Source organism: Lampris incognitus, chromosome 7 (genome assembly GCF_029633865.1).
Source record: "Lampris incognitus isolate fLamInc1 chromosome 7, fLamInc1.hap2, whole genome shotgun sequence".
Lineage (NCBI taxonomy): Eukaryota > Metazoa > Chordata > Actinopteri > Lampriformes > Lampridae > Lampris > Lampris incognitus.
In genome coordinates this window covers 1,432,612-1,459,971 of record NC_079217.1, presented here as the reverse complement: position 1 = coordinate 1,459,971, position 27,360 = coordinate 1,432,612, and the positions used below count along the sequence as shown (strand labels likewise).

The 27,360-nt window shown below is 44.7% G+C and overlaps 1 protein-coding gene across 1 annotated transcript in view; it reads left to right on the top strand.

Moving 5' to 3' along the window:
- The window catches only part of usp32 (ubiquitin specific peptidase 32), a 107,379-nt gene that overhangs the window by 56,036 nt on the left and 23,983 nt on the right, over positions 1–27,360 (top strand). The window contains exons 6-26 of the mRNA XM_056283434.1: positions 97–228; positions 1,883–1,990; positions 2,424–2,539; positions 3,659–3,721; positions 9,511–9,594; positions 9,700–9,761; positions 9,908–10,010; positions 10,786–10,972; positions 11,334–11,512; positions 12,026–12,166; positions 12,513–12,630; positions 15,648–15,805; positions 16,080–16,161; positions 16,363–16,437; positions 21,648–21,786; positions 21,878–21,983; positions 23,246–23,419; positions 24,118–24,292; positions 25,178–25,329; positions 25,484–25,595; positions 26,092–26,291. Of these exons, the coding sequence (XP_056139409.1) occupies positions 97–228; positions 1,883–1,990; positions 2,424–2,539; positions 3,659–3,721; positions 9,511–9,594; positions 9,700–9,761; positions 9,908–10,010; positions 10,786–10,972; positions 11,334–11,512; positions 12,026–12,166; positions 12,513–12,630; positions 15,648–15,805; positions 16,080–16,161; positions 16,363–16,437; positions 21,648–21,786; positions 21,878–21,983; positions 23,246–23,419; positions 24,118–24,292; positions 25,178–25,329; positions 25,484–25,595; positions 26,092–26,291 (2,666 nt within the window). The remainder of the gene's footprint in view (positions 1–96; positions 229–1,882; positions 1,991–2,423; positions 2,540–3,658; positions 3,722–9,510; positions 9,595–9,699; positions 9,762–9,907; positions 10,011–10,785; positions 10,973–11,333; positions 11,513–12,025; positions 12,167–12,512; positions 12,631–15,647; positions 15,806–16,079; positions 16,162–16,362; positions 16,438–21,647; positions 21,787–21,877; positions 21,984–23,245; positions 23,420–24,117; positions 24,293–25,177; positions 25,330–25,483; positions 25,596–26,091; positions 26,292–27,360) is intronic.

Here is a 27,360-nt window from a genome sequence, read left to right as displayed (position 1 = left end):
CTGTCCTCAACGGTGTCAAACCAGAATGTCATTTTCAGTCCAGCAATCACATTTTCCCATTATTTTGACTTGGTTCCTTCTTCTCTCATCTTGCAGTGGAGGAGTCGGATATCATAGATTTGGAGAAGCGCTACTGGCTGTTGAAAGCCCAGTCCAGGACTGGTCGCTTTGACCTGGAAACCTTTGTCCCGTTGGTGTCTCCTCCCATCCACACCTCACTAAGTGAAGGTAATGCTATGTTGAACAGTCCAGGCCTACACGAGACCTTTGAGGGTTAGTGCTATTGCCAGACAGTGATCATCAAGGATCTAAGAATATATGCATACTGAAAATATAAATATTTTGCAGCAGGCATCATAAAATGTGTGTACAGAATATGTTGTAACCAATTAATCCAATATTTGCCATACATCCAATTTAGATAGGTAGCTGTTTAGAAACCCAAATTCAGATGTGCTGCCCTGAGGATGTTTTTCATGGTGGTTATTTCCAAGAAGTATCATTTCATAAAACAATTTAATGTTTTTTTTTTATTTATTACAGAAATATATTGTGTGTTCTTTCAACAAAAAAAGAATACTGCCTTGACTAGTCCTTGTCAGTCATGTTCCTGTGTGTCTGAAGCTGCTGAGCACACTCGTACTCTAGCCATGTACAGTCCCCACCATGGTGGGATGCCAAAGCTGTAGATTTTGAGATATGGGAGAGCATTTGTTGTTCTCTTGCTCGAAGCAGATTTTCCAGTTACATATGAAAATTCAAACTGCAGCATATATTTTTTACCCTTGTGGGCCAGACCAAACTCATAGATGGATCTCATGAGAGTTGGCATAGACCCCCTTTTAAGAGAGTTTTCAAAAAGGCAGGGCTGTGGAAAAAGTGGATTGTCCAGCCACAGCTTTGGGGAGGGGGCTAGATAGTTGAAATTATAAACAGCAGCTGTGACATAGTGAGTGGTGAGGAATGATGTCAAGAAGCCATATTACATGACAGTGAGTGTGTAACACTGGCACATTGCACAACACTTCGCAAGTCTGCATTGGCTGTTATGTATACTGCTTTGCATTGTAAGACCTGCAACTTTGTCTCAGTTGCCATCGTGGACAAGATCGCTGTGTTTTGTCTTAATTTACTAGCTCCCTTGAACCGGCTGTCTGAGAGAGAGGCCAAACTGATCCTCAGAAAAGGTCAAAGTGGTAGACTTGCAGGATTGGTCTGGCTCGCAAGGCTAGTTTTCAATAGAGTTATTAACCAGAGGCAACGTATCAAGATGCAATATTTGGAGGACTTTTCATAAAAAAAAGTATCACCTGCATCTGGGTGGTTTGGTGGTTTATACCGTTGCCTACCAACATGGGGATCGCTGGTTTGAATCCCTGTGTTACCTCCGGCTTGGTCGGGCGTCCCTACAGACACAATTGGCCGTGTCGGCAGGTGGGAAGCCGGATGTGGGTATTTGTCCTGGTCACTGCACTAGTGCCTCCTCTGGTCAGTTGGGGCACCTGTTCAGGGGGGAGGGGGAACTGGGGGGAATAGCGTGATCATCCCACATGCTACATCCCCCTGGTGAAACTCCTCACTGTCAGGTGAAAAGAAATGGCTGGTGACTCAGCATGTATGGGAGGAGACATGTGGTAGTCTCTAGCCCTCCCCCGGATCAGCAGAGGGGGTGGAGCAGCGACCAGGACGGCTCGGAAGAGTGGAGTATTTGTCTGGACACAAAAAAAAAAGGGGGGGGGGTCCAAATAAAAAAAAAATCTCACCTTATTTACATGGTTAGATGTTTAATCTGGATGCTGTCAAGTAAATGTAATCCTTTCAAAGACTTGCTGCTTGTGTCGAGCCCTGTGGTCCAAGTGAGAACGTTATGGATCTGTTGCAGGATTGTTTCATGCTTTTGATGAGAACCGGGACAATCACATCGACTTCAAGGAGATCTCCTGCGGTTTGTCTGCATGCTGCAGGGGGCCCATTGCCGAAAGGCAGAAATGTAAGTCCCGCATTTATTTATTTGGTGAACAAGTGAGTGTTGTTAATCCCTGAGGATTAACAAACCTCGCCATACCTTTTCTGCTCAAGAGGTGGTTTTTTCCACAGCGACTTGCTCCTGCTTTGATTTTTCAGTGTGAATGTTTGTTTGAGGGCAATGTGTTGGCACTGTAGCTTTATTATCATGCAGTCGCTTGTTTATCAAGCTTTAATTGGTGCCTGAAATTACATTTTCATTTCTTGAAATGGCAACACAGCACACCCAGGTAATGGACTAAACAGCACAGATAAATACAAAATGAAAGCACCATTAGGCTGGTGCAGTCAGTGCTCCCTAAACTTTAGCTTGATTGAGAAAGAATCTGTCTACATAATAAGGTGCTTCATTTGTTGCCCCCCATCCTCACCCACACTTCACTCTTTGTCACTTCCAGTTTGCTTCAAAGTGTTCGATGTGGACCGTGATGGGGTTCTGTCTAGAAATGAGCTCCATGAAATGGTGGTGGCACTGGTGGAGGTCTGGAAGGACAATCGTACAGACACCCTCCCTGTAAGTCTACACATTAGACAGGTTGGCTCAGCTGTACATGAATGTGTGTGGAAAACAAGGTAAAATATTAGGTTGTGTTACTATTTTCGTGTAGTTATCAGATAAGGGTAAATTTTCAACTAGTGTTCATCAAGTTCCATGAGCCCACTACCAGTTTAGCATTTAGCTGTGGAAAGCATTTGGATTCTATGGTTGAACTTGGCGATAATGCAAAGCACTACATGTAGCAGAAACTAGCAGACTGGTCACCGAACCCTCACAGTCCCTTCTGTGCAGCATGGTAGCAGCAGCATCGTGCTGCGAAGGTGCGTTCCCGCAAGATATTTAAGTTAGAAGGAACAATAAATGATTCTGAAAATAGGCGAGTCTTGAGAAGAATTTCCTTAAGGTTGGTTGTTGGCTATGACTTAAGTTCCAGCAAATCATGACCATGATAATAAAGCCAAATAAACACTGGAATGAATAAAAGGCAAAAAAATCGAAAACACAATCTCCAGGTTTGTAACTGAATTTTGTAACTCGTACCTGTAGAAGCTTATACAAATACTAATGATGACAATATAATGGAAGAATTGTGGTAACGATTCATAGTGAATAGAACTGCTGGTCAAACCCACATCCACTCAGCTTAAGGGAGCGCCAGGGTTGACTGTACCAACTGTTTAGGATACATCAGTATTATTGTGAAGCCATGTGATTAAAAATTAACCTGCGTTACATGAAAAAGGATGTGAGTGTTTTATCACTAAAGAAGCAGGACATGCATGGGGCCCACTAAAGGATGGGCAGTGAACACAAGAAGTGAAATGAAGAAGTAACCCAACAATAGTTCCCAGAAGGGTGACGAGGTTTTATTCTAAAATGAGTTTATTCACACCACTGTAGATGGAACACGGATAGAAGTCTGATTTCTATCCCTCTGCCTTTAAATTACAGTCTACAAGAGATGCTCGGCCCTCTCATGGTGGGCCATGAGAGGGCCTGGCGAAGTCCTCTTACCTTAATGTAGTTTTTTTCTCCATGTTGGCTGTCAGTTGGATCCTTGCCGTCACAGCAGGCAGTGGGTGAGGAAAGCTTTGTGGTCTATGGCTTCACTGTGTGTGTTTTGCTACCTTTCAGGAGTTGGACAGCAACATGTGGGACATAGTGGAGAGCATTCTAAAGATGCATGACACAACTAAGGTGAGCTACACCTCCTATGGACAGTGTTTTCATGTCTTTGTCTGTGGACACTGCCGTAGCTTTTTCTCTCAGAAGCAGTGGGCCTCATGCAGCACATATTCCTGTGCAGCGGTCTGACCGTGAAGTGTCTCGAGAAGAAGTTCCTGAAGGTTGATTGTTGGCTCTGATTTACGTTCCAACAAAGCATGACCATGATAATGAAGCCAGATGAACACAGGGATGAGTATAGGGGGGGAAACCAAAACTACAGTCTTCAGGGTTGTCAGTGAATCTTGCAACTCGTTCCTGTAGACGCGTATACAAATACTAATGATGACAGTATAATGGAAGAACCAGGAACTTTTGATGAACTGCTTAAGACATTTTGCGGCATTCACCAATTTTCTCTTATGTCGGATCTTTTCATTGGTACGATCACAACGGAAGAGTGGTGCAGACCTGTCACACGAGAATATACACAACAGCCCCGTTGTTCAAGCGCGTCTTTCAAAGAGGCAAAAGTCCATAAATCATTTGTGTACCTCACAGAAAGACTAGTTTTATCACTGGAGAACATGAAAACTACATTTATAAAATCTAAGTAAATGGATTGGTGTGGTCGTGTGGACTACGGGGAGGTATGTCGAAGGTGTCTGGCTGGGAGAGCTGGCGTTGGATCAGCTGAGGGTGCCTGGTCTGCTGCGTCCGGGGGGCCCAGGAACCACGGCCCCTCCTCGGGCAGTCTGACAGGATGTGGAAGCGGGGCAGGCTAAGCTAACTGCTAGCCCATGCAGACCGGCAGTGCCAAAGTCATCCTGGCTGGCGTTCGCTCTCTGGACAGTGGACTTTTTGGACTGTGTTGCCCTGAGTGGACGTGTTGTTAACTGTTTGTGTTTGTGTTTTTTGCTTTGTTCTCTCTGTTTTTGTATGTTTTTGGTGGTGTCGTTTTTGGGAAATTTGGGATGTGTGTTTTTGTCTTTTGTGTGGCACTGCTGTGGGCTGGGGGAAACAGAATGTCGTTTCTTTTGTGTATGCAGGTACATGAAAGAAATGACAATAAATTGTTCCTCAGTCCTGAATTAATCAGATAAAAAAACATTTATAAATGTATAGATATAAGTGACCTATAGATGAATACCTCGTTATTTAGTGTATTATTGGACATACTGTATCCTAAAGTCCCCCCAGACACGTTTTAAAGTTTAAAAATACTCTGAGATGATTTATTTGTTATTTATTTATTTAACCATGTTAAACAGTAGTTTCCCACATAAAAAGAAAACTGAAAAGGGGCTGGAAGCACATCTACTCTCTCTCCCTCATTGAGAAACTCAGGCTATACCTACTACTGCTACTAGTACTACTACTAATGCTACTGCTACTGCTACTGCTGCTGCTGCTGCTACTACTACTGCTACTGCTGCTGCTACTACTACTGCTGCTGCTGCTGCTACTACTACTACTGCTACTGCTACTACTGCTACTGCTACTGCTGCTGCTGCTACTACTACTGCTACTGCTGCTGCTGCTGCTACTACTACTACTGCTACTGCTACTACTGCTACTACTGCTACTGCTACTGCTGCTGCTGCTACTGCTGCTGCTACTACTACTACTGCTACTGCTACTACTGCTACTACTGCTACTGCTGCTGCTGCTGCTGCTACTACTACTGCTACTGCTGCTGCTACTACTGCTGCTGCTGCTGCTGCTACTACTGCTACTGCTACTACTGCTACTGCTGCTGCTACTGCTACTGCTACTACTGCTACTGCTACTGCTACTACTACTGCTACTACTGCTACTACTGCTACTGCTGCTACTACTACTACTGCTACTACTACCTACTACTGCTACTACTACTACTACTACTACTACTACTTTCGGCTGCTCCCGTTAGGGGTCGCCACAGTGGATCATCCGTCTCCATCTCTTCCTGTCCTCTGCATCGTCCTCTGTCACACCAGCCACCTGCACGTCCTCCCTCACCACATCCATAAACCTCCTCTTTGACCTTCCTCTTCTCCTCTTCCCTGGCAGCTCCATATTCAGCATCCTTCTCCCAGTATACCCAGCATCTCTCCTCCACACATGTCCAAACCATCTCAATCTTGCCTCTCTTGCTTTGTCTCCAAACCGTCCAACTTGAGCTGTCCCTCTAATATACTCGTTCCTAATCCTGTCCTTCTTCATCACTCCCAGTGAAAATCTTATCATCTTCATCGCTGCCACCTCCAGCTCCACCTCCTGTCTTTTCATCAGTGCCACTGTCTCCAAACCATAAAACATACCTGGTCTCACTACCATCTTGTAAACCTTCCCGTTAACTCTTAACTTAAACTCAGGATCTATGAATATACAAATATCACAGGCCTCACGCCTCGCCCGCCACCACTGCTCGCTCTAGGTTGACCAGTGAAAGAGTGGTGCACATCAAGATAGCTAGCGTTAAAGCAATCCTCGGAGAGATTAAGCCATACATGTCTGAGCCTCAGTCAGACCCAGACTTGCTCTGCTGTGCAGCAAACTCTGTGACTATCAGACGTATCAGAATGGTAAGTGTAGTTAGCACGTGTTATTTATGTAGTTTTGTTAGCTGGTAAGAGGTAGTGGCTGACACAGCGGTGGTTGTGAAACAAACAACAATATCTGCTACAGTGTTACAGCGTGTTCACATTGTTATTATGTAACTATATACCAGAGGTCTGGTCAGAGTTTACAAAGAGCTGTGTTCCGTCTGGCTGAGGTTGTACTGTGTGTAATATCTGTTTGTCTTGATAGCAAACCAAGTTTGCCTTGCAACTGGCTCATTAGCAGTAGTCTTCAAATTCAAAACTGCCAGCCTTTTGTTTTCGGGATAACGGACTGTCGGACAACGGGCTTTCGGTCCAATGGGACATTTTTCAGACTGTTGGAGTTTCGGAATAATGGGCCATCAGAAAAATGGGCAGTCCCCGCCGCAGCTCCATCAGCCCTCAGAGCACACAATGACGGACGCCTTTAGTGGCGCCGCCGGAGCAGTGGGGACCCGTTCAAGCCCAGTCAGGATTGAGGTCCTGTGTGTGTGTGTGTGTGTGTGTGTGTGTGTGTGTGTGTGTGTGTACACTTGCTGCTTACTGGTTGTCTATCATGTCCGATGATGACCATCTTCTCCTACTTGTGAGTCCTTTGGTGGCTGAACAGTCCGATCCTGGATGCACAGTTGCGGTTGCAGACCGGGCATGTAAAAGTGGTGCTGGGGGGGGGGGGGCAGGGGTAGCTTTGTGAGCATGCCTCTTCACACGCTTTGCTACACGGTGTTGTGTGCGCTGGTTTTCCATATACTTCACTCCCTGTGAGACATGAGAGCGCCAGCTGGTGCGGCACGAGGCAAGTTCCTCCAAAGAAGAGGGGCTGATCTGGCATCTTTTCAGTATGGTCTTCATTTGGTCTTTGAACCGCTTCTTCTGCCCACCAGCAGTGCATTGACCAAGATGTAGTTGGCCATATAGGACTTTACGTGGGAGTCGTTCGCTGGGCATGCGAATAACATGCCCAAACCAGCTGAGTTGATGGTATTTTAGGGTAGACTTCACACTGCAACTGCCTGCCTGCTCCAACTCCTCTGTGTGTGGCACTCTGTCCTCCCAAGTAATGCCCAGAATCCTCTGGAGATATCTCACATGGAAGGCCTCCAGGCTTCTGAGAGAGTGGCTGTAGATGGTCCTGCCTCACATCTGTAGAGTAGTGTGGAGATGCACACTGCTCTGTAAACAAGCACTTTGGTGTGGAGGCTGAGGTTGCTGTTCTGGAAAACCTTTCTCCTTAGATGACCACAAGATGTTGAGGCTTGTTTGAGGCGGTGCTGGATCTCATCATCCATTGTGCAGGTGTCAGTTAGTATGCTTCCCAGATATTTGAAGGCAGGAACAGTGGCCAGTGTGTACACACACACACACACACACACACACACACACACACACACACACACACACATTACATTACAGTCATTTAGCCGACGCTTTTATCCAAAGCGACTTACAATAAGTGCACACACACACACACACAAACACACATAAAAAAGCTGCAACTCTTGATGAAAAGGTTTGCAGTGAGAGGGAGGCCAGAAGATGAGTCTTCAGAGTGTGACTAATTGGCGAGACGTCTCGCCCCCACCACACACACACACACAGTGTCTCTCTGCCTCACTCACACCCCCACTTGGCAAAGAGAATGACAAATATAAAGTGTTGTGTGTATAACTTGAACTATATATTCTGAATAATAACAATACATACTTATCAAACGTCAGTGCAAATGCAAACATGAGGAATAACTCCGGCGAAGCAAACCTATCTTATTCAAACAACGTTCCCGCACACTGCACCCTTACATAGGTGGATCTGGTGAGACTTTCTTAATGTTCTCATATAAAAACCTTGCCTTTGGCCGCTCTGGTGGCCGAGCGGAATAAACCGCCGCTCTTGCAGTCCGCTCGTCATGTGGCTGGGAGGTTTGTATCCCAGACTCGCTGTAACCCGTCACGGCCAGAGCGTCCACGGGGTAAGGCATTCATTAGGCGGCCCTTACACGAGGGATAGTAGGTGTAGATCGGTGTAGTGTTCGGGGCCTCGTTGTTCTCCAGCGACCCCTCTGGCCCATCTGGGCGCCTGCAGCCAAGCGACCAAAAGCATTCTCCCTACGTCTCCTTCGCGGCCTGAAGGTGATGCAATCCATGCGAGGCTTCAGCATGTAAAATAGCGAGAGCAGCCGGCACGAGTTTGAAGGAAGCTGGTGTTACGACTATCTCCTTCCTGTTGAAACGTGAGCCAGGGGAGTTATTCCACATGAGTTCCGGCCGTATGCCATTGGGTAAATCGGGTGGGATAAGGGGAAAAACTATAAATACATTTATGAAAAAGAAAACCCTTGCCCTTCAGGTTTTGAGTCCCATATGGCAGTTCTCACAGCACTCGTATTTCTGAACTGGTAGTTATTTTTACTTTTCGATCTTCTGCATTGTGGCATGTCTTGATGTAAAGTTAGCACCTGATTAGCTGTTCATGTTCCTCCAAATAATTTCTTTCTTTTTTTGCACAGCTGTTTTTTGCAAAACAGCTGTGCTTATTTGGTCTTTTTGAGGCATTAAAAAAGGTTCACTGGGGGCGTCTGGGTAGCGTAGCGGTTTATTCCATCGACTACCAACACGGGGATCGCCGGTTCGAATCCTCGTGTTACCTCCAGCTTGGTCAGGCGTCTCTACAGACACAATTGGTCGTGTCTGCGAGTGGGAAGCCGGATGTGGGTATGTGTCCTGGTTGCTGCACTAGCGCCTCCTCTGGTCGGTCGGGGCACCTGTTCAGGGGGAGGGGGAACTGGGGGGAATAGCGTGATCCTCCCACGTGCTACGTCCCCCTGGCGAAACTCCTCACTGTCAGGTGAAAAGAAGCGGCTAACGAGTCTGCAGCCCTCCCCGGATCAGCAGAGGGGGTGGAGCAGCGACTGGGACAGCTCGGAAGAGTGGGATAATTGGCCAGGTACAATTGGGGAGAAAAGGGGGGGGGGGTTCCACCGGTACATACATTTATTTTGTGATCAAGTGACATTAAACATACGTGTATAGGAACAACTTCGGGTGGGCAAGAATGTTTCATGACTCTGAAGTTGTTTTCTCTTAAGAACAGTCATGAAAGAACATAATGATTTAATTTTGGTCTCGAACCCTGTCTAGTCATGAGAACTATCTTTGATGCAGAGCTTTAATCAAAGGTGCTCAAATTGTTATTTGTGGATACTGTCCCTTCTTTTTGGCATGTTTGACTCCTGGCCAGTTGGGTCACCTAACCCTTGAGGACTACCAGATCTGGAGTGTTAAGAGTGCCCTGGCCAACGAGTTCCTCAATCTGCTCTTTCAGGTCAGAATAAATACACAGCTGTGCAACTTCTGTCAGTACTGCATGTAGCATATTTTGACAATTATGTTCTATTTTCTGATTCTTGTGGTCCTTCTGATCGTGTAGGTGTGCCACATAGTCTTGGGGCTTAGGCCTGCAACCCCAGAAGAGGAGGGCCAAATAATAAGGTACACGTTTTCTTTAAACAGTGGCTCTTTGTACGTAGAACTCTCAGAATACACTTTAACTTGACTGTCCAAATTGATATTTGTGTCCTGGAGCATTTGTGGTCAACAGTCTAATGTTTGGTTTGTACACTTGTGTCTCTGTGTAGAGGCTGGTTAGAGAGAGAGAGTCGACATGGGCTGCAGCTGGGCCAGAACTGGTTCCTCATCTCAATGCTATGGTGGCAGCAGTGGAAGGACTATGTCAAATACGTATGTGGTCTTAAAAAGGGGTATATTGTTATTTATATATAACCTATAAGCAACCATTTTATACTACGTTATGGTCAGGGCTGCTCGTCCTCTAGTCTCTTTGTCTGATGGACAAACTAGGAGATCCTGATCTGCAAGTCGCAATGAAATATTTTGGGACAGAGATAATTTTTTTTCCCACATTTTTTCCACAAATGTTTCTTTCAAGTCAAATATTTAATTGATAACAGCCAGGCAAAGAGACACAAGCTCCTGTATAACCTGGCCACCACTGGCCAGGATATTTACAAGGTAAACAAAGTTGACACGTCATGTAGAATACAGAGGGATTTCCATGATGACAGTCTACCCACTATGACTACATCATGACTTGTTTTCCTGACGGGTTTGAGCTTGTAGCATTACGCAGAGCCACAACACCTGTTGATGAAAACATTCTCGGTGAGACTGAGACCAGATGTGTCTTCAGAGTATGACCAATTTGTCAATCAATCAATCAATCTAGCTTGCAAAGCTATTTCACTGTACTGATTGATGGACCCCTACCACCACACACACACACACACACACACAAGTGGGACAAATACAATGACAAATATAACCTATTGAATGAAAGCACAAGGTGAAATCAAAAGAATCTGTTTACCATTGTATCCTGCATGGTAAACCGCGGTGGTGCGAAGGTGGAGACAAACATAACCAAACCCCAGATAAATCGCAATCATGACTCCAAAGCATGGGTACTTTAAATTAATACTGATGTATTCTTGTTTAGGAGCACAAGGGCATTGTGGTGGAACAACCATCCATCCTTAGCTCACTCCGAAACCCCCTTGCCACAATTACAATAGAGTCTGCCCCCCCAGAGAGAGTGGGGGCACTGGGGGTGCTCAACCAGGTCAGTCCCTCAGAGGAAAGGTCTCCTGATGCAGTGTCCAGTGCCTCAGAGGCTACAGAGACCGGTAAGTCTAATAGTCATCCATCACTATGTAGTGACACAGGGATGATCACCTAACACCTGCTGAATTCTGACCTCGAAATTACAGCAGCCATGAAACACTTGCTTTACTTTGATTTTTGACATTTTGCATGTAGCTCTTAGTCTAGGACGTTGGTAAGATGGGCATTTTCTGATGGCTGTACCTTATCTTTCCTTTGTGTTGGTCACATGCTTTGTGCCCATCTTCAAAACCTAATCAATCATAATTACAAAACTGCAAGTGGAGTCCTTTTTCATAAACCCTGTTATTTTCACAGCTTTGCAAAATATTTAAAAGTTAATTGTTTGGTGTGATCTTTGTGTTCATGTGATGTCCTCCTAAGCCCTGAGCCCCCAGGCACTTCCCACTGCCACGGAGAGCTGCTTTGCCCGTCAGCACAACATGTCAGACAACAACAACCAGTGTTTCTCTGGAGCCAACAGCCACCTATCTTCCCAGCTGGCAGCACAGAGGCCTGGAGCAATCGACAACCAGTCCCTGGTCAACACTGACCCTATGAAGGTCCGTGTGCGCGTGTGTGGCTGTGACTGTGTGTCTGAATGACTGCATAACTGTCAAAAGTCATTGCTTTCTTATTGGGGCTGCGAAATGTCAAGAAGTGTCATTTAAAGATTTGTATGACTCATGTAGAGCGCAGAATGTGCATGAAGGTTTTCCAGCTGTGGTATTTTTGCAAAGGAAAACAAGTAAAACCATGCTAAAAATAATAATTTTACAAGTTTATTTTGGGTAAAATTAACCTGTTTGTCTGAGGAAATAATCTGTCTATCAACAAAATTATAATTGGGAAGGACTCCTCCCACTCAGCCGGCAGGGTTCTCAGGGACCAGATGGTGCCTCTCTTCGCCATTGTCTTATCTCCCCATTTTGCTCTAATGATAAAGCCCTACTTGCAAATGTAGGCTGTTAGGATACTGTCTGTTTTCTATTCTGTCAGAAGCGGAGGTGTGTGTTTGGGTTTGTGTATTTTGTTAATGTTTCTGCTTTCTAATTTTATCTGGTGTCCACCCCCAGGCCCCTACTTTAACCATGGAGGGTGGTAGACTGAAGCGCTCCTTACAGCTGGTGGCAGGCAGAGACTTTGAGATCGTCCCAGAGCCTGTGTGGCGAGCCCTCTACCACTGGTATGGTGCCAACCTTAGCCTGCCACGACCGGTAAGGACCACACATCTCACAAACATAACTAGATGCTTAGTTTATTAACTTAATAAGCTACTTCTGGTAGGCCAAAGCTGTTATGTGTTCAACTAATACTGTTTGTATAGTTGACTGGAGTTCATTTATTCAGGGAATATATCCAGTGGATGGAGGAAATTTGTTGAAATGCCTACTGGCACTTGTGACTTCACTCCAGAATTCATTTTGATTGTTGACTTTTCAACACTATGCTTAAAACGATGTAAAGTCATGTTTCCGTTCAATCAGCTGGCAGAAGCTGGTGAAGCTGCTCTGGTGAAAACTTCTACACCTTTTCCTTTTGCCAACTCTTGGTCTCCTGTAGGTCATTCAGCAAAGCAAGACAGGGCACACAGAGCTTGAGCTCTTCCCCCGCTACCTGCTGTTCCTGCGCCAGCAGCCAGCCACACGCTCACCCCAGTCCAACATCTGGGTCAATATGGGTATGACCAGCCTGCGAATGTTCCCACCGCATTTACCAGCACCGCGAGGTAATGTAAGCCTGCAGCAAGAGAAGACCAGGGCCCAGCCGTCAAAAACGCTTTACTGATTGAAGCTATCCCCCTAATCCTCCCTAAGTGGACTGATCCAGCCAGTCAGTGCTTTGGACTGATGTGGAATGTACCAATGGCCTATGAAGGGGAATCAATCTCTGAAAACATTCCGGCACAATTTTCTATCTTCACAAACCTTGCTTCTCAAATGAAGATCATTTAATGTAGTAGTTTATCAATACAAGAAGGTATTTTACCAATACATATTCAAGTGCCATATGCAAAAACCCCAAATATTCATAGGACAAGTATTCACAGGACAAATATTCATAGGACAAGTATTCATAGGACAAATATTCATAGGACAAGTATTCATAGGACAGGTCACAAGAATTTGTTTCATTTGAAAATCAGCACAGTCACCATGCATGTGTTTTAACTGAAAACAAGGACAAGTTCTTGACATGGTAATGTCAACTTTTAACATTAATCTCTCTGTTCATTTAGGTTTAAAAACGTGGTGTTGGGACATGGCAATAATTTGAACCAATTTAAATACTTAAACCCCTAAAAAGAGCTGAAGACCCTCATACTTTTTGGCTGGTTTATGGAATCCAGACTTTTTAGTGATATGAGTCAAGTGTATGGAACATTTCTTAAAACCAGTATCTGGATTAATCAGTTATTTCGGTTAAAGTGTATGTCCACAGAGACATGATTAGATACATCCCGCTTACACAAAGGGACCCACTTTGTAAGTCTTAACAACTTTTTTGACCATTCGCCTGTCTTATCTGTCAAACATGTGAAAATTCACATTAAACACATTAAGCACATCTAAAAAAAAATTGTCATGTCTTTTAGAACAATCGGGCACCACGACTGAGAAAAGTAACAGCCAAACTTCCATTTTCTTTCAGATTTTCAGTGTATAATTTAAAGTAATAGGGTTTCTATGACAGCCTGGAATAATGCCAGTAAATGTAAGCCTCCCTTGCCAGTGACACCCATTATGTAGGCTACACTACAATACAGCAGTGTCTCATAACTCAGCCTGTACTACATATGAACACTGTTTCACTACAGTATTCATATCTAGTACAGGCTACACATGAACACTGTAGTGAAACAGTATTCATATGTGGTCTAGGCTACATAGGAATACTGTAGTGAAACAGTATTCATATGTAGTATAGGCTACATATGAACACTGTTTCACTACAGTGTTCATATGTAGCTATACTATATATGTTTCACTGCAGTGTTCATATGTAGCCTATACTACGTATGAACACTGTAACTCATTCACTTCCCACAAGTCTGATTTGCTTAGAATAGAAAGTGTTTCCCACAGGCTGGCATTGGCTCTACAAGGAAATGACCAGAATTGACAGCTGTCATTTCTGTCTGTTCCATCCATGATCCCCTCACATCTGTTTCTTATTTGTAATTCCTGTCATCCACAACTATATGATGATACAAAGCAGAAAGACAATAGCTGTAGCAGCAGTGGCTAACCATGTGCCATGGAGACCATGTGTATGCAGGTTTTCATTCCAGCCTGACTCCATGCCAGCTGATTTCACCGAGACATTCTTCCTCTTTGGTTGAAGGCTTGCTAATCAGTGAAATCAGCTGGTGTGGAGTCCGGCTGCAATGAAAACCTGCATGCACATGGCTCTCCATGGCACATGGTTAGCCACCCCTGCTCTAGTATAATGGGATTGGTGGTGCACACCTAGGCTCTGGGGTCATCTGCACTCAGTGCGAGTGTGCTGAGCAAAATCTAGACAAGATATCCGATTTCTGACCACAGCATGGACTGAAGCCCCAATGGGGGCTTTGGTTTGCAGCACTAACAATTCAGACTTACAGCACCTCTTGCATTTCCTAACTGAACTACCAAAGATAGATGTGACCGGTGCATCATTTTATAGTGAAGCGCGATATAAATGTAATTGTTATTATTATTATTATTATTATTATTGTACATTTTGGATATTCTTGGGCAGATATCTAGTTGTAAAACCCTGATAAGGGTAGATGGTTAAAGGTGATAATTTCATGGTACAACAATAGCAAGGTTTTGTTGATAGAAAAAAGCTTTGCAGTATTTTAATTTAACACTTGTGCAATCACATATTAAAATTGTTTTTGGTATTCACTGAAATCAGTAACCAGTTAAAGGTCATTTTAACCCACTAATTGTTTATTTGGCTGATTCCGGTCTGAGCCCAGTAAGTGCACTAATAGATTGATTGATCAGTCATATTTCTGTTGATTCACGAAATGGCCCTTTTCTTGCTGCTCCCTTACAACTAATCCTCACTCAGCAGATTTCTGTTGCTGATAATCATGTCCATACATTCTATTGATTTGTTGATTCTGTGAGCACGTGCAAACCAGACTGCAAGTGTGTTTCACCTCGCAATAATCCAGATTACATGCACACGATACTGCACAGGCACATTGTTATTTCCATTTCATTCAGTTCAGGATGGGTGCAGTGATGTGTGTAGGTGTCCACACACTGTCACTGTTATTGCTTCTTGTATCGGTTGTTGCAGGTTGCACTGGTTGGTACATAGCAGTATGGTACACACTAATCCAAATCATACGCTACCTTTCTACTACACTGGAACATTTTGACCTCAGAGCTTTCTTTCAAGTAGATAGATCATTGTAAATCAAGATCTGCTTATTGTGTTGAAATGTACAGTTACTGAAATCTTTACAAAGATGTGATGTGACACAGCCATAAAACATATTTTGCCTTTGCTACATCAAGTTTTTTGCATTCTTGAATGCAAACCACTTTCTGCAACGTGCAGATTTAAGGCTGGTCTGTTCTGGAGGTGTAAATGGTTCAGTGTATCCTTTTGCTCTTTCAACTGATGATTTGAGTCCATTAAATGATACTGCCTCATCTTCTGTCCTCTCACCCATCCCGTCTCTCTCTGCCTCAGCAGGTAATGTGCCCTCACCTAATGCCCCTCTGAAGCGAGTGCTGGCCTACACTGGTTGTTTCAGCCGCATGGCCACCATCAAAGACATCCACCTCTATCTGTCCCAGAGGCTCCGGATCAAAGAAGAGGACATGAGACTGTGGCTCTATAACAGTGAGGTGGGCAGCACGGCCCCCACAAACTCCCCCACCACCTTCATAATGTTCTGATAGGAATTTAACCCAAAGCTTCAAAAATGGATAACAATGGCAGTGTTATTATAATATCTGCTGACAACATCCTTTTCAGGAGTTGGGGCTTGGATAAAGACCTGTCAAACTGTATTGGTCCTGACACTTTCAGATAAAAAAAATAACCTCCATACCATTTCCCAACTTCAGTTTAGTTTAAGCTCTTAACACACAATGCTTTTTTCCAACATATGGTCTCTAGAACTACCTCACGCTGCTGGACGATGAAGACCACACTTTGGAGAGTCTGAAGATTCAGGATGAGCAGCAGCTTGTTATAGAGGGTATGCCAAACCATTCTCTCTCTTTCCCTCTCTCTCTTGCTCTCGTTCCCTTGCTCTTTTTTACTGCAGTAATGAGCCTCTTTTCTGACTCAAATAGAGCTGAATCTGACAAGTATATGCTTGCTAAACAGGTAATTGTAAAAAACAAAACCACAAAGTAAAATTTGTTTAATCAGTAAAATCTTTTCTTTTCCCTTCCAGTCAGGAACAAAGACATGAGCTGGCCGGAGGAAATGTCTTTCATTGCCAACAGTAGCAAGATGGACAGACACAAGGGTAAGCTCCAACTCCAGGGTCCAGCAGTCAATGAGCTCCCAGCTGTACATCCGTAGCACATCAGCAAAGCTCTCAAGTACTGACCAGCCAATGCTAGGCTCAAGCATAACACTAATGTTTGGAAAATCCCAAGTTAAAGGGCGGCATGGTGGCCTAGTGGTTAGCGCTGTCACCTCACAGCAAGAAGGTCCCGGGTTCGAACCCTGGGGTTGTCCAACCTTGAGGCGTCATCCCAGGTCATCCTCTGTGAAGTTTGCATGTTCTCCCCATGTCTGCAGTGGGTTTCCTCCGGGTACTCCAGTTTCCCCCACCATCAAAAAGAAACATGCATGTTAGGGTTTATATTCCTGTCTGTGCCCCTGAGCAAGGCAATGGGAAAAGAAGTGGCGTTGGTCCCCAGGTGCAGCATGAAGGCGGCAGCCCACTGCTCCTAGCTACACAGGTCACAGCTAGGGAGGGTTAATTTGCAGTAAATTACTTTCCCCAAGGGGATTAATAAAGGAAACTTAATATCTTATGTCAGTGTTTACCCCAGCCATTATGAGAGGTGAGGTTTTAAGTTTGTATTATTACAGATAATGGTGGCGTTGAAGGTAAATATTTCAAACTTGGCAACCTAAAAATGCTCATGCCAATTTCTGTATTTTGGCCTATAGAAACCACCATTCACAGAAAAGTCTGTAAACAGAATGGATTGTTTTCTGCGGAATTAACAAGTGATGGATTTTTATTTTTTTTAATGTAGTCCTATTTCATGTCAATGCTATCTTCTCTCCCGCTTCACATTAGAGACCAAGTGTCTGCAGGTCATTTAAAAGTCTCAAATAAAAATATCTACATTTAAGATTATCTATATTTAACAGTCTTGTGGAAGAGGTACTAAACACTTACACGTTGTTTGATCTGTAAACTAAGAGATATGACTGTACGGTGATGAAACACATCAATGCTGGTGTTAATATTGACATTTACCAAATTTACCAAAATCGGCATTTCAAGGTTGAAATTGGCGCAACACACCATATACAGTTTTAAGTCAGCCCTGAACCTTGCAAGGTTCAGGGCTGACTGGGAGTTGACTGGTTGGGACGTTTCTACATCATGAAATGTAAAGAAAAAAAGGCGTATCTGCGTCACGCCGGTCGGGGCGTCTTCATTGGGCGGTGTCCGACGCCATGCCAAAAGGCGGGCCGGTGGATAAATCGTTATGTTCTGCATGGTTCCGCAGCAGAACCCAAGCCCAGTAAAATTGTGTCAGTTACGGTAGCCGCGCCAAGCAGTGGCGTCCAATGACATAAAAGTGATGTGTGGCTTGACTCCCAAACTGAAGGCGGGCGTTCTCTGGTGTCTAATAATGGTGAGTTGCCAGCCGCTTCTTTTCACCTGACAGTGAGGAGTTTTGCCAGGGGGATGTAGCACGTGGGAGGATCACGCTATTCCCCCCAGTTCCCCCTCCCCCACCCAGTTCCCCCTCCCCCACCCAGTTCCCCCTCCCCCAAAACAGGCACCCCAACCGACCAGAGGAGGCGCTAGTGCAGCGACCAGGACACATATCCACATCCGGCTTCCCACCCGCAAACACAGCCGATTGTATCTGTAGGGACGCCTGACCAAGCCGGAGGTAACACGGGGATTCGAACCTGCAATCCCCGTATTGGTAGGCAGCGGAATAGACCGCCACGCCACCCGGACACCCCGCCTGTTAGTGTTCGATAAAATGGAAAACATTAACAGGAAGTATCATTTGCATGTGATATAATGTAATTCTCTATAACACCCCCATTTATGACCCTTATAACACAACACTGATCGGCAGTGAATACATGTTGCCCTTGATCACATTTGCATGAACATCATGTACTACTTTTTGAGCAAATCATTAACAGTAAACCAGGTCTTCATGGTGCAATATTATATCTCTTCTTTATGTTTAGTCAGTGTTTAACTGTTTTTAAAACCACAGCTCTCACAACAAGCAATTTTTGGGCGGCCCAATTTTACAGTTAGGCAAGCAGATATTGTCTGCCTGCTTTTGTCACTCAAGATCTTGCCTAATTTTGATGCGGAATAGTTTAAATTGCTACAGAAGTATGATCATAACTGGCCATAAGGTGGACTTGTTTCAATGGTTGTGCCACTAATAGACTACTGTTCTCAAAAAGCTCTTTAACCAGTGTAGCAGGCCAGATTAACCCCCTGTCAAACTATACCCGGGTATAGTCTGGCCTAGCCTAAAATGTACCCCGGGGTATAAAATAGCCTAAACTGGTTTATACACCAGGGTATATTTTGGGCTCAGCCTCACTACAGTGAATACTTTAATTTTATATTTTTAATAACTACAGATAGGGATGACCATGTGACAATTTGCCCCAGTAACTGTTATACGTGTAATTAGATAATTACAGTGACAAAATGTGGTTTTGTAGGAATAACAAACAGAAGGAAGAGAATAAAGAAGGAAGGAAGGACAAGGGGAAGTGTGATGTTTAGGGTGCCTACATGTGTATTATTCAATTTTCTTTTTTTTTTTTTTTTTTTTCACACAAAAATCCATCATGGATGAGAACCTGTACAACCAGATTTTGAACTTCTGCACCAGCCCTGTGCCAAAGTATCCTCAGCATATCTATGACCTGGATCCTGCCAAGCGTGTGAATGCAAAGTCTCAAGTTTCATCAAACAGCAAAGCCATTTCATGCTGACGGTGGAACTCTCTTCCATGGAGATAAGGAGGCTGTTTTCAAAACCCGTGTGCCCAACATTCTGAAGGCCTGTCATGACAATCCAGCTACAGGAGGGCACTTTGGCAGAAAAAAACCTGCAGTAAAATATCTCAGCGATATTACTGGAGAGGCATGAAGAATGATGTACAAGAATACATGAAGGCATGTCCAACGTGTTTCGTCAGCAACCCCAAAGTCAGCAAAGAAGCTCTATCACTCAACCCCATACCTGTACCTGCCAAGATCTGGAGTCTGGTTGGGATTGACATTATCAGCCCTCTTCAAGAAACTACAAGTGGTAACAAGTACACCGTCACCAAAACTGACCATTTCTCCAAGTGCTCTGAAGCTGCAGCTGTCCTGCACAAGAGTGCAAAGTCAGTGGCAGAGTTCCTCTACTCTGTTGTATGCTGACGAGGCTGCATGGACACCCTTATCAGTGACCAGGGTCGTGAATTCGTAAACAAAGTTATTGACTTGCTTATGGACTGTTTCCAGACAGATCACTGTATAGCCTCTGCATACCGCCACAGTCAAATGGCCAAAGGGAATGTGACAACAGGACACTCAAGGCAGCATTGAGTAAGCTTGTCAGCAACCAAGCCCATGATAGGGATCAGTACATTCCAGACATTTTGTCGCTTATCATACATCTATCCATGCCTCAACAAAGTGCACGGCACGCCCTTCGAAGTGATGTACGGCCGCTCTGCCAAACTGCCCATTGACCTGAAGTCTGCCGACGAGAGTGATGAAGCACCACTTCCAGACTCAGCCAGCCCTGATGTTCTGCAGACGCTTCACACCATTCGTAAAGACCTCTGTTCCACAGTCTCCAGCAACATCGCCAGTGTACAGTCTCGTCAGAAGGAGAATTATGATCGTCGCCATGAAAGCTACAAAGAGATTATTACAGGGTCCATAGTCTACATCAAAAACAGTCGACGTATCCACAGGATGGGATCCAAGCTGGAGCCTCACTGGACTGGTCCATATACTGTTGTTGAGTCACTCAGCAAAGGCCGTGTCAAGCTAAAAAATGTAAAAACCCACAAGATCCCAAGTAACACCTACCATGCCAGCAACCTCAAGATCTACACAAATGCCACATCATCATCAGACGTTCCCCATGACCTTGAGCAACCAGCCATTCTTGACCACCCCTGTGACACCATAAAGGACAAGCCCCAGCAACCCAAGAGACCAATGGAGGAGCTAGACGAGATCAGTGACACAACGGAATCGCTGCTCCACCCCCTCTGCTGAGCCGGGGAGGGCTGCAGACTACCACATGCTTCCTCCCATACATGTGGAGTCACCAGCTGCTTCTTTTCACCTGACAGTGAGGAGTTTCACCAGGGGGACCCAGTTCCCCCTCCCCCCTGAACAGGTGCCCGACCAACCAGAGGAGGTGCTAGTGCAGCGACCAGGACACATACACACATCTGGCTTCCCATTCACAGATATGGCCAATTGTGTCTGTAGGGACGCCCGACCAAGCCATAGGTATCACGGGGATTCGAACAAGCGATCCATGTGTTGGTAGGCAACGGAATGGACTGCTACGCTACCTGGACACCATGACCTTTTTCTTTTTTTTTTAATCCATTTTCAAAATGTGAGATGGAGAAGAATGCGCGTACTTGCGCTTCATGGTATTCTCAAACTCTTCCAAGTTTTTTTTTTCCCCACTAAGGACAAATACAGTTGATAGGGTTTCCAATGGTAATTAACAAATCGAATACTTAGAAATCTACAAATAATATTTCAGTCAGCTTTGACCATTACTCAAACAATCAATATTCTCTGTATGAAATAAGAAATAGATGGATGTTGCATCCTTTAAAGACTAACAACAAAATGTCTGGCCTTTTTTACAGCGTGGGTCACAAGCTGGCATAAGTATTGCGGTGCTAGTATTAGTTTAACTGTAGTTTAAGTACTGCAGTGCAAGTATTAGTTAAACTGCAGTTTAAGTAGTTTAAGTACTGCAGTGCTAGTATTAGTTAAACTGCAGTTTAAGTAGTTTAAGTACTGCAGTGCTAGTATTAGTTTAACTGTAGTTTAAGTACTGCAGTGCTAGTATTGGTAAAACTGCGGTTTAAGCTATGTGTACATGTGCATGTCTCCCTGGCTGGAGGGCACTCTCGCCACTGGGCGTGCCCCTCATTGCTTAGCCCAGCCTAATGCGTTTAACGCTCATAAGAGGAAGAAGAACAGAGCCCTCACTCTGCATCTGTTTCTGTGTGCCAAACCTTTTTTTTGTGCACGGAGTGGTGGCAAAACAAAATGGCAGCCAGCCTGTCCAAGGTTTATTTCAGTCGATGGAAAAGATGCAACATACAGCCAGCCTGTGTCGACTTCTTGTGTTTGTTTTACTTTTTTGTGTTTCTATTGACACAGAAGCAGTATGTCAAAATGTTGTTTTCCATTTATTGTAATTTGTAAGATTTGATCAGTTTGCTGTCGTCTCATCCTCCGCAGTCCCCACAGAGAAAGGTGCTACTGGCCTCAGTAACCTCGGCAACACTTGCTTCATGAACTCAAGTATCCAGTGTGTGAGCAACACAAAGCCTCTTACTGACTACTTCATCTCAGGGAGACATCTTTATGAGCTCAACAGGTGTGTGTGTGTGTGTAACTCTTGACTGTGACACCACAGTGAATGTTAATGACCCTCTAACCTAATTCAGCCTGGCATACTCTTCTTCCAGAACAAATCCAATCGGTATGCGAGGACACATGGCAAAGTGTTATGGTGACCTGGTGATGGAGCTGTGGAGCGGGACACAGAAGAACGTGGCTCCACTCAAGCTCAGGGTAGGCTGCGCTCCCCCCCCTGTGGGAAACCATGTGAAATAGATGGGTCTGTGCTGGTCATTGGTCCCTCGTGTTGTTGTATGCATCAGCAGATGAGGAATTGCTCTTTCACGTTGTAATGTCTGCTCCCCTCAAGTTGTCGTTTGTGGGATTGCTGGTTGTCCTCATTGGTTAGTGAGTTGTGTTTCTTGAGTTTTCAATCAGTTACAATCCTGAAGTTTACATGCAAACAAGCATCATTTTAGTTACTTAACATTTCATGTATTTAAGACAAACAGATCCACAAATGTCCAAACCATGAAAGTTTTTGTAGTTGCACAGTTAACCATCACTGTTAGCACGTGAGTGTGAAATAGCAGCGCATAGCATTTTGTGTATTCATAATAGTAACAATATGCAGAAGAATAAGACAGGTAGCAGCAAAGGTTTTTTTTACCCCTCCATCCCAATTTGGCATGTCCACGTTCTTGTCTCCCTAAGGCCCCACCAGCCACAAGCAGAGGGGGGAGCGTACATTTCACACGATGTCCTTCACTACTGGAGGGGCTAGTCATCCACTTCTCCTCACCTGCAGGTTTCTCTGGGGGTTGTAATGCATCCAGAGAGTCACACTGATTCCCCCAGATCACCCTGCAGCTGTACAGGCGCCCCACTGTTTGTAGTGATGCGACACATTGCCCTTATCGGCTCTCCCCCCAGGAGCATTGTCAGCTGCGTTCTCTGTGATGCTTAGCCAAGCTGGGGGCAATGCTTTGGTTGAAGCCACGAAACCGTGGAGATGCTAGCATGTTAGTGCACCGTGCCACCCAGGCACCCTAGGTAGCTGTGAGTTTGAAGAAGAAGGGAAGTTCTTGTGCCTAACAGGCAGATATAGCAAGCCCAGCTCATACAAGACCCTCACCACAGATACCAAGACAGCATTAGCTACAGTTAAGGATCAACCATGGTTTTTTGTATGGCGATGGGGAAAGTGTTCAAACCACGACACCATGCTTACCATGGCGATCGTTTTGTCTCGAATGGACCTCTTGGATTTGGAGGGATCAAAATCACTCATGCAATAAGTAGTAGCAAAATGGGTGTCAGTTGGACAAAAATGATAATCTTTAGTTCTGTGCTGCTAAATTGTTCATGTATTTCATTTCTTAAATAACCCTTTATTTCAAATGAATAACAAAGCTACACAATTTTGACGCCATGTACACAATATACAGTATATTTACAGTTTAATAACAGTCTGTCTATGGTCTACTTCCCCCCAGTGGACAATAGCGAAGTATGCTCCACGTTTCAACGGCTTCCAGCAGCAGGACTCGCAGGAGCTGTTGGCCTTCCTGCTGGACGGCCTGCATGAGGACCTAAACCGTGTCCATGACAAGCCCTACGTAGAGCTGAAGGACAGTGACGGCAGGCCTGACTGGGAGGTTGCATCCGAGGTCAGAAGTCACCCTGTTGATTAATGGTTGTTTAGAGTACGAGAGGGAGAAAGGCAAATCATCAGTGAATAAAGCTGTCCCAGATGGACTCCGACGACTTGACTCAGACGAGTTCAGCCGTTCCAGTGTTTCTGTATGAGACGTAAAGAGTGAAGCTATGGGGGAAATATGTTATTATGTATTTCCCCCTTTTGCTGTTGGAAATTTGCTCTGACACCAGAGCTATAGCCCAGCATTCATTTAGCCTCGCCATTCCCTTCTGTGAATTATTTAGGGGTGAAATACAGAACTGAACCCCAACTGATGAATTTTGAGGAGATGTAAAGCTGTCACTGGAAAGACAGAGTATGATGATAAAGGGTCCATAAAACTCTCTCCATCTCCTAAGCACTTAGAAAGGACTGAAAGAACTGAATTAATTCTTTGAATCCTTTCTAAGTGCTTAGGAGAACAGTACAACTAGCCACTAATAAGCATTAAAGCAGTCACTCTAATGGTGAGTTTGACTGTTAAGTCCGTCATTAATGTCTACATAGACGGGGGAGGGTAAGCGGGTGTATGTTTTCGGTTGCTTCCTACATAGACGGGGGAGGGTAAGCGGGTGTCTGATTTCAGTTGCTTCCTTGTTTGTTTGCAATACCAGCAATCCATAATATAAATGTTGTGTACTGTGCGTCCATGTTGCTGCTCAAAAAAAGGCGTGGGAGAACCACTTGCGGAGGAACCGCTCCATCGTGGTGGACCTGTTTCATGGACAGCTCAAGTCCCAGGTGAAGTGTAAGACATGTGGCCACATCAGCGCCCGCTTTGACCCTTTCAACTTCCTCTCTCTACCCCTTCCCATGGACAGCTCCATGCACCTTGAAATAACTGGTAAGGAAAGTGGGACACCTAGAGAGCCACGGTTTTACAAAGGGATGGGATGTGAGGTGGAGTGAGAAGGGATACTAAAAAGTTTATAGTGCAGTATAGCATCAGTAAAATGGGTTTATTCTTTTGACAGGTGGCATTTGGTTTGATAGCAGAATGTACTACTAATCTGAATGAACCAAATGTCTTTCTCCAAAAGTGGATTTTTAACATCTAAAAAGAATTTCCTTTGCAGCCCTGAATGCAGTGGTCTAAGAGCAGAGACCCCACCCTACTTGTAAGGCTGGAATGAGTTTTGAATCCTAATGCAGAGGGTGGAATGACATGTTTTCTCTGATTTACAGTCCAAGCCATCATGTCATTTTGGCTTTTTATGCAGTTTCCATACAGCACGGGTCCATGATGATGGTCACTCACAGAAAAGTCTTTAGTTGAATAGCAGAGGAAGTGATGAATAGGCTTCATGTTAGAGGGTTGTGGATAAATCATCTCTCATTTGTTCACTTTCATATGGAAACTGAAGGATCAGTTCATTTACAAATGACAGAACATTAATTCTCGGACTCTTAAATATTTTCTCCCTCCACTTACCATGAGGTTGAGCGTTTGCTGTTCAGCCCCTCAGTGCTCCAGTATAGTTGCTCAGTGATCAGCAGCAGGAAACCGGGTGTTCTTGATAGTATGTCCTCTACTCATCCCAGCACTGTTGATACGCAGTTTCTCTGAGAGAAAATAAAATGACACAGCCAGTTTTTCAGAACACCTGTTTCAAGTGTTGGTTTGTGTTCTTTTATCCATCCATTATCCAAACCGCTTATCCTGTTCTTTTATTTTCATCAAAACTCCCATCCCTGCTTCCTAACCCTCTGCATGCTTGTGTGTGTCTAGTCATTAAACTGGACGGCTCCACTCCAGTACGCTATGGCCTGAGGTTGAATATGGATGAGAAGTACACCGGGCTGAAGAAGCAGCTGAGTGAACTGTGCAGTCTGAAGCCTGAGCAGATCCTACTGGCTGAGGTCCATACCTCCAACATAAAGGTACTATAACATCCCCCCCTACTAGAGCTTGTGTAAACCCCCAATTAAAACAACACACTAGCATTGCTGAAAATAACAACAGTCTGCTATTCATATTACTCTGAGAAGTGTGTGAGCTCCAAATGACTTGTGTGTTCTTGTTCTTGTTGTGTAGAACTTTCCTCAGGACAACCAGAAGGTGCGCCTATCTGTCAACGGCTTCCTGTGTGCATTTGAGATTCCTGTGCCAGGCTCACCCACCTCCCTTACCTCACCCACACTGACAGGTGGGGGATAGTGAAATGAACTACCAAACAATTTGTAGGCTCATGTACTCAAACACTGTGAACTCCAAATAATGTACTGATGATGAGGTCAACTGCTGTGTCATCCGTATCACAAAAACCACAGGAATAATATCACACTGTTCACCCACAGAAACACCTCAGCAGGGATTTATTTCAGCCTGGGTTTGGTAATGCGGTCAAGGTCAGCATGCATATCTCACTAGCTTTTCGGTGTTGGATATAATTTATTTAAAGCCGTCTCCTCTAGACGGCATGTCCTCCGTTCTATTCATATGCTCGGACTCAACATACAGGCTCTTGGAGTTAGAGAAACCTTCAAGATCGGCCTGAAATGAACCTGCATTTCTTTAACTTTGCTTCACTTTTAGAAACGTTTTTCTTATCGTGTGTGAAAGTAGGATGTGATACTATACTTGTCAAACTGTCTCACAGTCTCAGCTGTCTAATGACTCATCTGCTCTGCTGCTTTCTTTAGACATTACCCCGATAGCAAATGGCTCAACGCCTAATGGGCACCTTGGCAGCAAACCTGCTCTTATCCCAAATGGTGGACCCAGCACTGTGGTGCCCTGTAGCCCAGATGTGCCCCTGGCCAATGGGATCCCTAATGGGCACATCACTCCAATGCAGGAGAGCCCATTCATTGGTTACATCATCGCTATGCACAGGAAGATGGTAAGAACTGCCTGTATGCACACTGGAGAGTCACAAGTTGAAGGGGACAGACTGTGTAGACCCCTGCCTATGTAGACCCCTGCCTATGTAGACTTCTGCCTATGTAGACCTCTGCCTATGTAGACCCCTGCCTATGTAGACTTCTGCCTATGCCTTTGTAGGTTTATGCACATCTCCAGAATACTGGAGAGTGCATAAAGGAATGTGTGATGTTATTTTGACTCAGTGATCACGTTACCCTGTTATGGCCTTAAAGTAAACCCCATCTCCAGTTTTCTCTAAACCTCATCGCTCTTTATTTTCTCTACTCTCCATGTGAAGCAAGCTTTGCTAAATATAACTGATTGAAAAAAAGTAAATGACTTGCAAGTCCCTACTCCCCCAAACCACTGCAAAAAACATCTGGAGCCGGCCAGCTGAATTGTTCTGTTGTCTTATGACGTCCCCCAACTCCCATAAGACTTGGCTAGTCCTCAGAGGACAATGCTGTGTGGGTGTGATGATGCACCATTTCAAACCGATTTGCCTGGCTTAATGTTTAAGATATGGCTATATCGGCTGTCGGGGTCGGAGATCCGGATTCGAATCCCTGTGTGACCTCCGGCTTGGTCGGGCGTCTCTACAGGCACAATTGGGGAGAAAGGGGGGGGGGTATGGCGTCATCAACTCAAGCCAACTTGTACAGAGCAAAAATTGGGAGGAAATCACAGAAAAATCGATGTAGGCTCCCACACGTCGGTAACACCCGTTACTGCACAATGTGTATCTTTTATTTTAACATCTGGTAATTAACATCGCTGCTCCTTGCGCACGGTGTTTCTCTCCAGTATTATCTCCCTCTGTATCCTGGTCTCTCACTGGTTTTCAAGGAAGCCTCACACACAACCGGCATCTCCCTCACCCCTCACTCAAACAACGTTCTGTCCTCTCCTCTGCATGTGCTCCTCTCTCCACTGTTTTCAGGTTGTTAATCGATGGTGAGGAAAGAAATGTACGATGTAATACCAGACACTTAGGAGATCTCAAGTTTGGGTTCGCTTTGTGCATTATAAGAGTTGCACAGATTTTC